Below are 14,454 nucleotides of genomic sequence, written 5' to 3' on the forward strand. Positions count from 1 at the left end.
CACTTTACTAAATCTTTCTTTAGCTGTGTCTAATCTGTTATTAAATTTGTACACTGGTCATTTTTGTATACTTGCTCCTCATTCCTATTTTAAATTTCTTTTTTTCTATAAGCATATTAAATACATGTACTTATAATCTGTGTCTGCTAACTCCAATATGTGAACTCTTTGCAGGTTCTGATTCTGCTCTTTATTGTTTCTGCTTCCTCTCATTCATTGCATCTTATTTCTTTCTGCATTTTGTGAATGTGAGTTCATATTTCTTACAGCTTTATGTTTAGGAATTTTCTAAATCCTAAGATCAAGATGGGTTCTCCCAAGAAGCTTTGTATTTGCTGCTTTTTAGGCATTCTTAGGCATTTTAAGGCATCGTCACTCTTGTACCACTTTTATATTTAATTACTGGCTTAAGATTTTCATACCATCCAGGTAATATAAAATCAGGATTCAAACCTGCATGAAGGTCAGCTTGTGGGTAAAACTTCTCAGGGAATTTCTGTACCCTTCCCATCACCACCAAAGTTTGAGGCAGGAAATTTTCCTTTCCCATCCTTAGACAAGGTACGTTTATTACTAGTTCTCATTTATTATGATGTATAGACCCTTGGGGTACCATCTTTACCAGGAGAGGTGGGACGTTCTACCAGAAAACTACTTTTATCTTCCGTTCTCTGAGCTTCTTGAGGCACAAGCACAAGTTAACTAGGTTTTCCAAGTAATGTCATTTGCAAATAATGTCCTCAAGGCAGCAGTACTTGGCTTATATCTCTGGGTTTTCACCTTCACATAGTTTTTGGCCTGATTATTCCTTACTTTTCAGCCAGCTATCTCCATGCACATAAGGTTTTTACTTAAAAAATATTTCATCTGCCAGGCACAGTCACTCACACCTGTAATCCCAGCACTTCGAGAGGCCCAGGTGGAAAAACTGCTTGAGCCCAGGAGTTTGAGACCAGTCTGTGCAACATGGCAAGACCCCATCTGCACAAAAAATAAAAAAATTTGCTGGACATGGTGGTGTGCACCTGTGGCCCCAGCTACTCGGGAGGTTGAGGTGGGAGGATCGCTTGAGCCCAACAGGTCGAGGTTGCAGTCAGCCATGTTCACACTACTGCACTCCGGCCTGTGTGACAGAGCAAGACCCTGTCCTCCCTCCAAAAAAAATTTATCTAGAATTTTACATTGTTTATTTGGGAAGGTCAGTCAGAGTACCTAATTCACCATACTGCAGCAAAATAGCCATGCTTTCTTAAAAGTTTGAAAATTGGATATAGATGAAGGTATTAATGGGAAGAAGACGATAACCTTGAAACCTATCAGTAACAAGGTTGAGCACATATTTGGAAAGAAATCTGGAAAAAATATCTTCAACAATTTATAAGGAACTAAATTGGAGAGCTCAAAACACTAAGTGAATGCTTCTCAACTTTAACATACATCAGAATCACCTGGAGAATTTATTGAAAGAGAATGCTAAGCCCTACCCCAGGGTTTCTAAATTAGTCAACCTGAAGTGGGAACTGAGAATTTGCTTTTCTAACAAGTTCTCAGATAATGCTAATTTGCTGGTCTGCAGAACCCACTATCAGAATCACTGTACTAAGAGAAATAAACTTCATAAAAACAGGAACACTGACAGGTTCATTTCATTACCTTCTACAAAAGAAGAGAAGAAATGTGTAGAAATGAGATTTCAATAACACTCTTGGTCCATCTCATCATTTAACTTATAATTAAGTTAATTTGATGACTGATAAGTAGATTTACTGAAAGGCTATGTATACAAAACAGTTATCAGACTCAATATCTGCAGGTGAAGAAAAAGGACTGGCGTGCAGCAGCTGTTTAAAGCTAGATCTATAATACTAATGATTTAAATAATAGAATAAACAACATTATTTAGAGTATTCAATACCTTGGCAGAGAATATCAAAATTCAAACTACAGACATTGTCAGAAGTGATAATTTACTAAGATGTTCGAAGCAAATGTCTTGTTCAACCATTCAAGAATCATAATACCCCCACACCAGGCTCTATTCTCAGCAATGGGAACTGTCTGCTATGGTTCACAAAATTATATCAATATTATTCTCTAGAAGAAAAATAGTCAGGATAATTAAATTTAAAAATTTGACACAGAGGTTCATTGGAAGACTCAGAATTAGTGATAATTGGTAGTTTCATTGCTTGTCAAAGCAACTACAAAAATATTTGTCAGCACATAACACTAAAAACACTTTACAATTTTTTTTAAAAACCCACCAATGCAGCCCTTAAAGTTTTTATTATGTGGTGATTTTAAAAAGAAATGAATCTTGCATTTCAAAAATGACTTCTTATCTGAAATTAATAATTTTCCCATTTCCTCCTCCACCAAAGATCTATACAGCTAGTGCAAATCCATCCGCACTTTAGCATTTCTTTCTGAATTTAGCAAAAGACCAAAATACCCTGCATTACTCATAAACAGCTGATGCTAATTGATTTGGTTTCAAATCTATAGAGCACAAGTTGTGAGAAATTAACACTTTCAGCTTAAAGTCAAAGAAAAGGAGATCAGGTTAATAAAGTTATTGAGCTGAATTTTATTGAAGTGCTCTCTGTGTCTACTCTTATAAAATACAAGAGGAAAAATGTAGGTCAAAAATCCATAGCGGAAGGTTAAAAGTGTCTTTAAAACAAACAAAAAACTGTCTCGTTCTGTTGCCCAGGCTGGAGTGCAGTGGCACGATCTCAACTCACTGCAACCTCCACCTCTTGGGTTCAAGCTGATTCTCATGCCTCAGCCTCCCAAGTAGCTGGGATTACAGGAGTGTGCCACCATGCCCGCTAATTTTTGGTAGAGACAGGGTTTTGCCATGTTGTCCAGGCTGGCCTTGAACTCCTGGCTTCAAGTGATCCACCCGCCTCAGCCTCCCAAAGTGCTAGGATTACAGGTGTGAGCCACCATGCCAGGCCAAAGTGTCTTTTTTTTTTTTTTTTTAAAGGAGTGGGGATTAAGTTGTTCTCAGAATTCATATGGAAAAGAGCCAAGAAATGCCAAATTAAGAAAGGTAATGAAAGTACGCCCTCTGAAATAACAAGAATAATTTTAAAGCTACAGCAATTAAAACAGTGTTATTGATGCAAATATGGACAAAAAGAATTATGAAACGGAATAGAGTTGACACTTAGACCCACACATATATGGGAACTGGATATAATACAGAGATAGCATTGCAAATCAGTAAAGGAAAAAAATGGACTCAATAAATGATATTGAGACAACTGGTTATATATATGGAAAAGATAAAATTAGTTCATAATTCACACCAAACACAAAAATAAATTCCTGATCAATCACCAAAATGTGCAAGGCAAAATTTTAAAACTTTTATAAGAAAATGACTTCAGGGTGGAGAAAGATTTCCTGAAAAACACATAAAAGCACAAATCACCAAGGTAAAAAAAAAAAAAAAAAAGGGTAATTATAACTATAAAATTTAAATCCAACACTCTATAAACAACATGAAAAGACCATCACTGTCTGAGAGAAGCTATTTACAACAAAGGATTAGAATCCAAAGCATACCCTACCCCCCCAAAAACGAAAAATTATACAAATCACTAAAAAAATACACAGCCCAACAGAAAAAATGAGCAAATATACAAAAGTAATTCACAGAAGGGGAAATCCCAATGACCAATATGAAAAATGCTTAATCTCACTAGTAATGAGGACAACATGCAAATTTAAACAATAGTTTTACACCTATTATATTGTAAAAGTTAAAATGTCAGCAATATTAAGTGTTGGAGAGGATATAAATAACAGGTACTCATATACTGCTAGTGACAGTATAAACTGGCATAACTAGGTAAAGATGAGTATGACTTATCGCCCAGCAATTCTACCTCTGGACACACATGCTAACTCTTACACATATATGCATGGAGACACACACTCATGTGTTGCTTAACGATAGGGATACATTCTGAGAAATGTGTCACTAGGTGATTTCATCGTTATATGAATATCATAGAGCGTACTTACACAAACCTATACGGTATAGCCTATTGCTCCTAGGCTACAAACCTGTACAGCATGTTACAGCACCAAATGCTGTAAGCAACTGTAACATAATGGGTAATTGTGTAACTAAACATATGTAAATATAGAAAGGTAGAGTAAATATATGGCATTATAATCTTATGGGATCACCTTCCTATCTGCAGTCCCTCACTAACCAAAATATCGCTAATGTGGCAATGGCACTTGACTAAAATAATGTACATTCCGGGAAAAATAAAATTGGAACTGCCTAAATTGTCCTCTAATAAGAAAATAAATGATTGTGGTATATTCACAAAACAGACTACAGAGTAGCTAAGCAGAATTAATTGGCTCACTATATATCAACAGGACTAAATTTCAAAATTATTTTAAGTGAAAAATGCAGGCTGCAGAAAGAAAGATATAGCATAAAACCATTATATACATTTTAAAGACACACAAAGCAATATATTGTTTTTGAGCATAAACATGCATAGATGTAGACAGAAAGAATCTATACCAACTTCAGGACAGTGATTACTTCTGGGAAAGGTCAGTGGTCTCAAGAAGGGATACTGCCAGGTGTGGTGGCTGCCACCTACAACCACAGCTACTCAGGAGGCTGAGGTGGGAGGATCACTTGAGGCCAGGTGTTGAGACTAACCTGAGCAACACAGAGAGATCCTATCTCTAAAAACTTTTTTTTAATTAGCCAGATGTGGTGGTACACCTCTGCTAGTCCAAGCTACTCAGAAGCTGAAGCAGGAAGATTGCTCGAGCTCAGGAGTGTGAAGCTGCAGTGAGCTATGACTGCGCTACTGCACTCCAGCCCAGGCCACCAAGTGAGACTCAGCCTCTAAAAAAAAGTTTTAAATAAAACTAAAAAAAAAAAAAGGAGCAATACAAAGAAGATTCAATTGGATCTGTAATGTTCTATTTTTTATTTATTATTATTATTTTTGAGACTGAGTTTCACTCTTGTTGCCCAAGCTGGAGGTGCGATCTCGCTCACCGCAACCTCTGCCTCCCAGGTTCAAGCGATTCTCCTGCCTCAGCCTCTCGAGTAGCTGGGATTACAGGCATGTGCCACCACGCCCGGCTAATTTTGTATTTTTAGTAGAGACGGGGTTTCTCCATGTCAGCCAGGCTGGTCTCGAACTCCCGACCTCAGGTGATCCACCAGCCTCAGCCTCCCAAAGTGCTGGGATTACAAGTGTGAGCCACCATGCCCAGCTGTAATGTTCTATTTTTAAAAAGATAAATATCTGAAGCAGATATCATATGTTAACATTTCTTAAACCTCAGTGGTAATCACATGGATATATGTTATTCACTGTACTTTTTGTCATGCTTGAAATCTCTTAAAGTGTGCATGAATTATACTCATTCAAAAATACTTAGGGCTTCCAGAAATGGTTATATCTACAAAAGGAATATTTAGTTTTCACTATAAAAAAAAATAAGTTGGAAATTAGTAGTTTAAATCACTAGGAAACTGAAGTCAGTATAAGGTAGCTCTCAGAGCAATATTAAGGGTATCAGTACTAAAATATGAAAGAGTATCTCACTGAGAGATTTTCACTTAAAATACCACAGCCAGAGTATAGATGTTTTAAAAAGCATTACAGCAAGTGCTTAGTGTATTGCCCAATGAAGGTATTTGTAAGGGTTCGCTCTTCTGCCACTTCCAAAATTTTCAATGGTAAGATAATATACTTTACCTTATACTTTTGCACCTTAACTTAACTACTTGAAAAAAGAGTCATCCTATACATAAATTCCTCCGGGTTTCAGAAAGAAGAAGCTATCTAATGATGCTTTAAAGAATTGTTTTGTTTCCTAAAATTCATTGCATTTGAAGATACTTTTAAAAATATCCACTAAAGCGATACACAAAACCAATAACTACTGCACGTAAGACTGCAGAAAGTTGATATACTTTGGACAAACTTTCATTTAGGAAATGGACTACCAAACACTTTATAGTATTTGTTTTGATTTGTAGTACTGCACATGAGCTATCCTCAATTTACAGCTTGAGTTCCAAAGTTTCATCTGAAAGTTTGTTTGGTAATGATGTCATTCACCCACAAAATGTTATAAATGACTAGGTTTCTAAACAAAGGCTACAAAAGCTTCTGATATTGATACTGATACTGAATATTCTGGCCTGCCCTAGTCAAAACACTAGATTCGACAAATTTTACCTCTAACATCTTTCCATACCCCTTTCAACTCCTAAGCAAGTTCTCTCTCGTTGGTTCCTATTTCACATTATCTAACTCCTATCTCTGCCAAACAGATGACCTCGACTAGGTTTAAGGACTTATGAAGAAAGAGATCCACTGGCTTTATTTGCACTAAAGTATGTGTATTTTCAGAAAGGGACTGCTGAATCTCCAGTAAGTGAGATTTCTGGCAATTTTAAAAGATAAGCATACAAAACAGTTCAGGCACTGTGGAAAACTTTTCTTTTTTTCTTTTCCAGTAGTGGGAAGGTAGTGGTATCTTCTGATGACCTAGAAACTGTACACTGAATAACATCACACATTTTATTATTCAGCCAATGTCCCAGATAAACTATATACGGTGCTTCATTGGAAAAAACTTCAATTACATAGTGAATATAAATCCCACTTACAAGATGATGTCAGAATATCAAAAGTAGTAAGAATGCAAAATAAACTGTCCCCCACAAAAAGGAAATATAAAACCCATTAAGAGTATCGCAACAGCCGGGCTCAGTGCCTCACGCCTGTAATCCCAGCACTTTGGTAGGCCAAGGCAGGCAAATCACTTGAGGTCAGGAGTTCGAGACCAGCCTGGCCAACATAGCAAAACCCTGTCTCTACTAAAAATAGAAAAATTAGCTGGGTGTGGTAGCACAGGCCTGTAATCCCAGCTACTAGGGACGCTGAGGCAGGAGAATTGCTTGAACCCAGTGAGTGGAGGTTGCAGTGAGCCAAGATCGCGCCACTGCACTACAGCCTGGGCAACAGAACAAGACTGTGTCTCAAAAAAAAAAAAAAAAAAAAGAGTATTGCAACAACAACAACAAAAACATTTGATAAAATTCAACATCCCTTCATGATTAAAAAAACTCTCAACAAATTAGGCATAGAAGGAATATATCTCAAAATAATAAAGTCTATACACAACAAACCCAGAGCTAACATCATACTGAATGAGGAGAGGTGAGATCTTTCTTCTAAAAGCTGGAATGAGGCAGGGATGCCCATTTTCACCACTCCTATTCACCACAGTACTGGAAATCCTAGCCAGAACAATCAGACAAGAGAAAGAAATGAAAGGCATCCAAACTGGACAAGAGAAAGTCAAATAGTCTCTTTGCTGATTATATATCTGTAGGTTTAGAAAACCTTTAAATCAGTAGCATTTCTACACATCAATAAGGATCTAGCCAAGAAAGAAATTAAGAAGGCAATCCCATTTACAATAGCTACCAAAAACAAACAAAAACCTAGGAATACATTTAATTAAGGAGGTGAAAGATCTCTACAAGGAAAACTACAAAACGCCAATGAAAGAAAATAAATCAAAAAACATCCTATGCTTGTGGAAAGAATTAATATCACTAAAATGACCATATTGCCAAAGCAATCTACAGATTCAATGAAATCCCTATCAAAATACCAATGTGATTCATATGGGACCAAAAAAGGAAAAAGAAAAAAGCCCAAACAACCAAACCAAACCTCAGCAAAAAGAACAAAGCTGCAGACATCACATTACCTGACTTCAAAATATATTATAAAGCTATAGTAACCAAAACAGCATGGTATTGGTATAAAAATAGACATGTAGACCAATGGAACAGAATAGAGAATCCAGAAATAAAACCACATAATTATAGACAAATGATCTTCAACAACACTGACAAGAACTCACACTAAGGAAAGGACACTGTCTTCAATAAATGATGCTGGGAAAATTGCATAACTTCATGCAGAAGTGTGAAACTGGACCCCTATCTCTCACCATATACAAAAATCAACTCAAAATGGATTGAAGATTTTAAGACCCAAAACTATAAAAATACTACAAGAAAGTCTAGGGAAAACACTCCTGGACATTGGTGTAAGCAAAGAATTTATGATTAAGACATCAAAAGCACAAGTAACATAAAGAAAACTAAACAAATGGGACTTAAGCAAACTAAAAAGCTTCTGCACAGCAAAAGAATAATCAACAGAATGAAGAGACAACCTGTTGAATGGGAGAAAATATTTGCAAAGTATTCATCAAGCAGAGGACTGATATCCAGAACATACAAGGAACTCAAACAACTCAAAAGGAAAATAACAAATAATCCCATTAAAAAAGAAGACATACAATGGCCAAAAGAAGACATGGAAAAATGTCCCACACCACTATCAGAGAAATGCACATCAAAACCACAATGAGATATCATCTTACCCCAGTCAGAATGGCTATTATTAAAAAGACAAAAAGTAACAGATGTTAGTAAGGATGCAGAGAAAAGGGAACTCTCACATACACTGTCGGTGGGAATGTAAACTAGTACAACCACTAAGGAACACTGTATGGAGATTTCTCAAAGCTAAAAATAGAATTACCTTCCATCCAGCAATCCCACTACTGGGTATCTACACAAAGGAAAAGAAATCAATGTATCAAAGGGATAGCTGCACTTGCATGTTTACTGCAGTACTATCACAATAGCAAAAATATGGAATCAACCACCTAAGTGTCCATCTACAGATGAATGGATAAAGAAGAAGTCGTACATGTACACAATGGAATACTATTCAGCCATAAAAAGAATGAAATCATATCATTTGCAGCAATGTGGATGGAACTGGAGGTTATTCTCTTAAGTGAAATAAGCCAGGCACAAAAAGACAAATATTGCATGCTTTCACATATATGTAGGAGCTACAAAATTTGAACACAAGGAGGCAGGGAGTGGAAAAATAGATGACAGAGACTGGGAAGGTGGAGTAAGGGAGAGAAAGGCTGAAGAGAAGTGGGTTAAAAGGTAAAAAGATCCAATGAGGTCAGTCGCGGTGGCTCATACTTGTAATCTCAGCACTTTGGGAGGCCAAGGCGGGTGGACCACCAGGTCAGGAGTCCAAGACCATCCTGACCAATGTGGTAAAACCCTGTCTCTACTAAAAATACAAAAATTAGCTGGGCATGGTGGCACATGCCTGTAATCCTAGCTACTCAGGAGGCTGAGGCGGGAGAATCGCTTGAACCCGGGAGGCAGAAGTTGCAGTGAGCCAAGATAACGCCACTGCACTCCAGCCTGGGTGACGGAGCAAGACTCTGTCTCAAAAAAAAAAAAAAAAAAGATCCAGTGATAGGAGGAATAAATTCAATGTTTGATAGCTGAGTAGATGACTATACTTAATACATTGGACTCATGTACCCTGACTTGATCACTACACATTATACACATGTAAAAAAATTTTCATGTACTCCATAAATACGCACAAATAAAAGTATTGCAACAAGGTGAACTATTTTTGCTAAAAATCACTCAGTAGTTACTAGAAAATAAAGGCTATCAGAAGAAATGATAGACAATCAGATGGGCCAAAGTTTTTCAGATTTTCCAAAAGGTAGAAGATAGTTTCTGAACATTATTATGTCCAAAAAGTTCTAGGTGAGGTAAACCTAGTCTTCACTACACTCTTGCAACTAAGCTGGTGAACTAGGTAACAGTACCAGGCTGATCTGAGTTCAAATCTTGACCCTGCTTCTTGCTGGCTATGTGAACTTCTCAAGTTACTAAATCTCTCTCTCTTTCTCTCTGCTAAAAACAAAGATAATACTACCTACTTTGCAGGTTGTTTTGTTGGAATGAGACACATCTGTATTTAAGCAACAGTGCCCAAGTGTATTAATGGGTATCAGTCTAGAGGCATGTCACTGGCAGCATGCCCAAGGGTTATTTCTGACCCTGTCTTATTCTATCCTTTACCAATAACTCAAACATAGAAACAGAAGTCATGATTAAACCTACAGATCTAACCAAACTGGAAGAGACAGCTATTATGTTTCCTAACATGAAAGAACTAAGAATCCAGATTACCTCAACAAACAGCAGACATGCACTGACCTAAAAAAATGAATTGTAAAAGGATAAGGTCTTGATTTAGGTTCAATAAAACTGCTCTAAACCTATAATGGAGCTAGGGAGCTGATTTTAAAAGAACATGAGTTTTCACTGACTACAAGCTCAGTATGAGCCAAGAATGTGATTTACTATAGAAAAAATGCTAATACAATTTTATCTGGTATGAATAATGGTAGTGTCCATCTCAAGACAATAATAGCTTAAGTACATTCTTCTCTGATCACTGTGTTCCACTCTGGGCACATTTTAGAAGAAAGGTTGACAAAACAGTAACATTAGGTTACTTCCAGAGGAAGGTAGCCTAAATGATTAAGGGTTTGGAATATGAAATATGCTAGGAATTGGGGGATGTTTAACTTGCAAAATCGAAAATCTGAGGAGATATGTAACCTGTATTCAAGTAAATGAGTAGCTTGAGTAGCTATTACATGGAAAAAGAATTGTGTTTAGTTCCGTATGGCTTGAAACAGCAGAAATAGTAACTACGTATAAAAGTTACATGGAACTCCAGATAACAAAGACCTAACATAGCTGTATGACATTACAGGCAAGCTTTAGGGTAATATACCATCTATCACCAGAGTGTTCAGAGACTGATTCATTTTCAACAAAAATGTATTGAGTACCTAAGTCCCACAAGGTACACAAAGCGCAGTTGATAATGACTAAATAACTTATATGTTCTCTGCTTTTCACTGAGGTGAAGTGGTAGAAGCAAATAACAACACACACTCAAAGTAACAAAAAGATAAATCTCTAAGGAGAGGAATACAGTTCTTCAAGAGTATATAACAAAGGATCCTGACTTATAATGTGGGGTCAGAGTAGGCCTCCCTTGAGTAGCTAAGTGATGTCTGAGTAGGAGGTAAATGGTTGGGGGGAAGAACGTTACAAAGAAAGGAAACACCACTCGCAAAGACCTTGTGGTAAGAGAAACTACAGGTTCAAGGAATTGAAAGGCTCATTTACCATATAACCTGAGCACACAGAGTAAGAGAATGAGTGGAAAGAAGCAGGAGCAGAACCACAAAGAGTCCTGAAGGCCTCATTAAGGATTTGGTTTTCTCCCAAAAGTAATGGGATGCTGCTGAGGAGGGGTTTAAGTAGTAATAGGCACGGGAAGGAACAATCAAGGTCAAGAATGAATTGGAGGTGGGCCACATGCTCTAAGAAGACTACTTGGGAGGCCGGGCACGAATCTCAGCACTTTGGGAGGCCAAGGCAGGTGGATGACCTGAGGTCAGGAGTTCGAGACCAGCCTGGCCAACATGGTAAAACCCCGTCTCTACTAGAAATACAAAAATTAGCCGGGTGTGGTGGTGGACGCCTGTAATCCCAGTTACTCAGGAGGCTGAGGCAGGAAAATGGCCTGAACCCAGGAGGCGGAAGTTGCAGTGAGCAGGGATCACGCCATTGCACTCTAGCCTGGGTAACAAGAGCGAAACTCCATCTCAAACAAACGAACAAAAAAATACTTGGAAGCTTCCTGCAGTAGTCCAGACCAGAAATGATGGTAGTTTGGGAAAAGGAGGTAAAAATGAAGATGTGGAAAGGTGGACAGACTGGAGATTTTTAGGTTAAAATGACAGAACCCATGTGACCAATCCAGATAGTCCAGTGGGTGACTTGGAACTAGTCTAAAGCAACCATTCCCCCAAACCAGAGTCTTTGGCCCTAATTAAATACCTTTATGGGGGGCAGGAGCAGAACTCTGACAAATTTTACCGGGGGATAGGGCAGAGGACATGGGTACAGCAAAAGAGAGATATAAAGGGTTACCCACCCTCTCCCTCCCTCAGATTCCCAGCCTATATAACTGGGTGGATGATGGTATCATTCAGTGAGATATTCCTATCTCACTGGATAGGTACAGATGGTCCCTGACTTACAATGGTTTGACTTAACATTTTTCAACTTTACAATAGTGCAAAGGTGATAGGCATTCAGCAGAAACTGTACTTTGAAGACCTACACAACCATTCTGTTTTTCACTATCAGCACAGTAATAAATGACATGAGGTATTCAACATTTTATAATATAGGTTTATGTTAGATGATTTTGCCCAACTGTAGGCTAATGTAACTGTTCTGTGCATGTGTAAGGAAGGCAGGCTAGGCTAAGCTATGATATTCGGTAGATCGGGTGTATTAAATGCATTTTCAACTTCTGATACTTTCAGCTTACAATGGGTTTATCGGAAGGTAGCCCCATCGTTAGGTCGAGGAGTATCCACACAAGTTAGGTGGGCTAAGATCCTGGGTTCGGAGTTGAAAAAGCTGCGTTTCGGGACCTTGATTTTAAATAAGCAGTTGGACATATTAACCTGAAACTTAAAGGGCAGGTCTGGACTGGGGGTAAAATATTGAGAATCACTGGCATATAGACAGTTGTAGCTATGGCTTAGAAGAAATTGAGCGGGAAATTGAGAGTGAGAAGACGGCCTTTGAGGAATACCAGCAATGAATAACAAAGTAGAGGAGGGTGAGGCCGCAAAAGAGAGGTCTGAGTCAAACCAGGAGCGAGGCATTCCAGAACACATGTGAAGAGTGCTTTCCGTCAAGGAAGCCATGGTCAACAACGTCAAACGCTGCTGAGATATCAAATAAGATAAGGATTGAAAGGTATCAATTAAGTTGAGGGACAGGTTTCAGTGGGATGATGGGGCAGAAATCCGACTGCAGTAGGTTGAAGGGTGAGTAGGTGGTAAGCAAATGGAAGACAATAAATATAGACAACTCTATCAAATTTCCTGCTGTAAAGTGGGACGGGAAAAGGTGACAGCTGTGGGGGTGGGGGAAGGGTTTAAGATAGAGAAGCTTGATTATCTTAAGAAGGAGGTGAATATACAGATAGGGTCTGAAGTACTGGCAGAAGGACTAGCCTTAAAAGAAGAGGCCATGGGGAAAAGGAAGAGAAAGAGGCCAAACTAAATGACCTTTAAGATCCCTTCTGACTCTAGAATCTCATGACCTACAAGTCCCTTCAGATAGGGCATTTGCATATATGCATAAATCTATGCAAACTTATTCAAAAATTCTGGTATAAATAGATCAGTCAATCACATCTTTCGCCCCCAGTGACGCAGTTAATGTCCTCAGGTTTATGACCAGTGTAATCTCCGGGCAGGACTCATCCCTTGAGAGCTTTTAGCTCAAGGCAGACTGCAATACAGCACTCAACCAGCTCTCTCTCTCCTCGCCAAACCCATCCTACCCAACGATCCTAAAGGCTAAAGGAGGAAGTAAATTTAAAACCCTGAAACTACAGCATATCCTGCTGCATTCGAAGCGACTGTCATCCATAAAAACAAAACGTGACACCCCAAATCCATCCTCACTCCAAGCTAAAGCCAATTCCTGCCTGACCCGACAGTTGACAGGTCCCCCAGATGGCCGGGCTTTAACACTAAAAGTCATTGGCACCCCCTCCTCTTTCCCAACGACCTTTAATTTGTGAAGAGCCAGACATGGGTTCCTGAAGATCCTTCCTACACCCCTCGCCCCGAATGCAGCAGAGGTGCTCCCGGCAGTTACTCCGGCGCCCCCTAATAAGCCCTCGCAAGGGGGTGCGGAAAGACCCCCAGAGCCCGTCAGAGGGGGCTTCGGCGACCGCGACCCTGCGGCTGTGTGGAGGACGAGGGAACAAGCCCCAAGGGATGGGAAGGGAGGATGACGGGAGGCGAAGCAGACGCGTGTAACGAGGGGTCATCTCCCCTCGAGGGGGGTGGAGTTGTTGAGGAGGGCTAATCCCCTGCCACCGCTCCCCTGCTACCCTCAAGTCCCGCTCTGGCCTCGCGCCCCATTGCTCGGATTCACTCCCACTCCTCTGGGGCCGCCTGGACCCCGGAGTGCCCGCGAGCCCGGCGCCCCTGCCTCAAGCCTGGGCTCCCAGACCGGCACTCACCCGGCCCGCCATCTTCGCGGACACGTCCGGCTCGGCGGCTGCAGCTCTGCGCTCGGCAAAGCCCGCCCCCGCCGCGCGCGCGCCCCCGCCGCCCGCCCTCGCGCAGGCGTGCAACCGTCGTGAGGACGCGCGCGTCCCTGGCCGCGTCCCCGGCGTCCTCGCTCCACAGGGCGCGCGCGCGGGTTCGGCGGCCGCCTGGGGTGCGCGGGGTGGGCAGAGCGGCGGCGCCATTTTGGCTGGAGCTGCGGGGCTGCGGTGGGTGACTCCGTTTCCAACGTGCGTGTCAGTCCGCCGGGGCCTGGAGGGCTGCGCCTGCGAGTCTCATATCCCCTGGCGGTTCGCGCCGGAATTTGTCTCAAGGGCTTTAATGCTTCGGATCACTTATCCCTTT

The 14,454-nt window shown here is 40.2% G+C and overlaps 1 protein-coding gene across 2 annotated transcripts in view; it reads right to left on the minus strand.

Annotated features, from left to right (window-relative positions):
* The window catches only part of NSF (N-ethylmaleimide sensitive factor, vesicle fusing ATPase), a 166,437-nt gene extending 152,222 nt beyond the window's left edge, over positions 1 to 14,215 (minus strand). For both annotated transcript variants that reach the window (XM_034941591.3, XM_055101434.3), the window contains exon 1: positions 14,064 to 14,215. In XM_034941591.3, the coding sequence (XP_034797482.1) occupies positions 14,064 to 14,075 (12 nt within the window). In that variant the 5' untranslated portion in view covers positions 14,076 to 14,215. The remainder of the gene's footprint in view (positions 1 to 14,063) is intronic.
* Between the last annotated feature and the right edge of the window lie 239 nt (positions 14,216 to 14,454).

Source organism: Pan paniscus, chromosome 19 (assembly GCF_029289425.2).
Source record: "Pan paniscus chromosome 19, NHGRI_mPanPan1-v2.0_pri, whole genome shotgun sequence".
NCBI lineage: Eukaryota > Metazoa > Chordata > Mammalia > Primates > Hominidae > Pan > Pan paniscus.